Below are 2,792 nucleotides of genomic sequence, written 5' to 3'. Positions count from 1 at the left end.
TTTACGGATTGTAAGTGTAACAGCAAAATGTTAAAAGTCAATATCACCCCCTCAACTACTTTACTAATTCGCCAACATCTGTTCCCATCCCACTCATAAAAATAAATGAAGCTTAATGTCACAAGTAAATAGTGTTAGGCATTATAATGAAGAATAACCGATGACAAGAAGTGATAATAGTGGTAGGCATTATAATTTCTCCCTTAATTTTCCCAAGTTATTTTGTAAAGGAAAATCGGTTAAATAATCATGAAGTTGCAAATTCTTACACTGTAGACAGCCGCAAGTAATTTGGCATCCCAATGTATGGACCAAACGGTAGTGTTTGCTCTTTCCATGACTAGAGCCACGACGGCACCCTCAACAGTCCCCAAGAAGCATATCCAAGCCGTGAGAGAGATCTCGGTAGGATATTTTTTTAGTGTTGTTGCCTGTGGGAAATTGAAAAAAACCATGCCAATGCAAGTTAGTGTGCTATTGTTGTTTATGATTAGCCTTTTAACGCACAAAAATGCATTGGTCCAACGTGAAAAGATCGGCTAAATTAAATAATTACTTGGAGAATCACGAAGCAAGCTTGACAGAACATTCCAATTGCAATCATGAGAGAACCCTTGATGGAATTCTGGAGGCTGATCCCACTACTATCACTCCCGTTTTGAATGTTGTTGCTGGTTGTCCCTCCTCCTCGTGTCCGAAATAGTTGGAGAACCGGGCCTTTGACTAGTGTCATGATCATGGCTCCAGTGACTGTTGCAAATGTCCCAAAAACCTTAGCTTGGCTCCAAATGCTCCTCATTTTCACCTTCTCAAGTCTACGCCAGTAGTGATAAAAAAAAGTCATTAATTGCCTAAAAAAGTGGAATCATTCGGTGTTATCGTATGGTCCCATCGAAAATCAAAAGAAGGTGAAACCTATATATCATAAAAGAACCATCATTTACCGCATGATGCAAGCCATGACGAAGGTGATGGCTGGAAGAATGTTGGCCATGGCAGCTCCGAATGTCGCGGTTGTGTGCTTCATCCCTAAATAGTATAAATTCTGGTCAATGACTGGCCTGAGAGACATGAGAATGAAAAAACATGTTAAAGATAATCATGAACAATTGCTCGTGAAACCCAACCCCCCCCAAAAAAAAAAAAAACCAATTATCGTGAAACCTTACTATTGCCTTATATTTTGCGATAATTGTTAATAGAAAATGGGAAGGTCCGCACAAGAGTGACGGTCAATCTGCACCTCACATTTTCCCACACATTTTTAGCAGAGCACAATCCCCTTCTTTGGTTTCCTTTTTTCACGGCTTTTTTACTCAGGCAAGGCTAGAAAGATACATCATGGACTATAGAGTGTTGCATTCTTTATTTTTGTGTGTTGCTGCGTGAATCCTGCAAATTATTACTCCATGAGTGATTTTTTTTTGGTTGAAAATACTCGAGGTCTACTTGGGGAGCTATCCTTAGGAACAAGCTATCATTAGGATCTAATACTGGAAAACAGCAACTAGCCTGCCTGAGTAATTTTATTTTTATTTTTTTGAGTTGGCTGCTCTATAAATGTGGGTATATTAGCTTACATATCCATTGCAGAACTGTAGGTTCTTGGATAGACTGCACTATTATAATCTATTAGTTTAATATGTGTATCTTTCTCAGTGCTCCCTGCATTTTTTTTCATGGTAACCCCCAATATGAGAAATGAGAAGATGACAGTCTGACGAAAAACTGATAATTCAATAAGCCAGGAGAACAGTGTGTGCGTTGTGGGAATGGGACTAGATAACCCCCCATATGGGGAATGAGAAGGTGGCAGTATGATATACTTACTCCAATAAGCCAAGCACCATCAGTCTGATGAAGATGGGGAGTGTCATCTTCGGCCTTGTTGTCCTGATAAAAAAGTTACCATGATCAATATATCCAAAGTCAAGTTTAACCAAAACCAAATGATGCGAGGAGACTACCGGTGCGTGAGTGCACACGTGGAATGGAAGTGTTGGCCCAATAAAAGTTTCTTAGATAAATTGTCGTAGATTGTATGGGACGGGGAGAGAGACCTGTTGAGGATGATGGCGAAAGGCGTGATGACGATTGTGGCAACAGCGTGTCGGTAGACGACGAGCACATAATTGCTCGTGCCCTCATTCAAGGCAGCCTTGCAAATGATGTCCATCTCAGCCAGCCCGAGTTGCAAGAATACCACGAGAATGAACGGCTTCAACTTCTGAATCCACATATACATGGCCATTGCTTTGTTCAAATCGCGTAACTTCGCTCTTCTAATGTGTATTGGAGCAGTGTATCAACCTGGATAACTTTTGCTCGCGTGGAGTGTATTGGGAATGAAACCGACCCTTTAAATCCAAAGCACTAGTTCCAGAAGTAGAAAATATTCCGCAAGACCTGCTTACATATGCTTTTGATAAATTTGGGATTATAAATAAAGGAATCTTAATTACTCTGATTATTTCCTGATGGCCTTTGACAAGTACATAACATCCAGTAAATTTGTTTCGAGTTTGAGCCGTAAAGGAAATCCGATCGAAGCCAGAGAGGTTTCCAAATTTGAACATATTTCTAGTTTGAGTGGTTTCCTACTTTTATCTAGTTTCACACCGGACTCTATGGACTTGGCCCTAGCCTCTAAACCCGGGCTCGTTACAAAGGACCTAGGAATGGGTGTTGAGGTTCCCATGCCCAAGCTCAGAGTTTCCGATCCAAGTGCCAATGTATAATCATATTTTGGGAAATAATTTCTGATTTATAAAAGATGAAATCATTTTCCTAAA

The 2,792-nt window shown here is 40.2% G+C and overlaps 1 protein-coding gene across 1 annotated transcript; it reads right to left on the bottom strand.

Moving 5' to 3' along the window:
- Positions 1 to 239: 239 nt before the first annotated feature.
- Positions 240 to 2,257, bottom strand: LOC130138934 (WAT1-related protein At2g37460-like). The gene is made up of 5 exons (XM_056314534.1): positions 2,061 to 2,257; positions 1,831 to 1,893; positions 945 to 1,061; positions 557 to 815; positions 240 to 431 (listed from the first exon to the last, which is right to left on the bottom strand). The coding sequence occupies exons 1-5, from the start codon at positions 2,249 to 2,251 to the stop codon at positions 240 to 242; spliced, it is 822 nt and encodes a 273-aa protein (XP_056170509.1). The 5' UTR covers positions 2,252 to 2,257.
- Positions 2,258 to 2,792: the final 535 nt, after the last annotated feature.

Source organism: Syzygium oleosum, unplaced genomic scaffold, assembly GCF_021117445.2.
Source record: "Syzygium oleosum isolate NSW1041296 unplaced genomic scaffold, Sole_v2.1 Sole_v2.09, whole genome shotgun sequence".
NCBI classification, from domain to species: domain Eukaryota; kingdom Viridiplantae; phylum Streptophyta; class Magnoliopsida; order Myrtales; family Myrtaceae; genus Syzygium; species Syzygium oleosum.
This window is presented reverse-complemented; position numbering and strand designations above follow the sequence as displayed.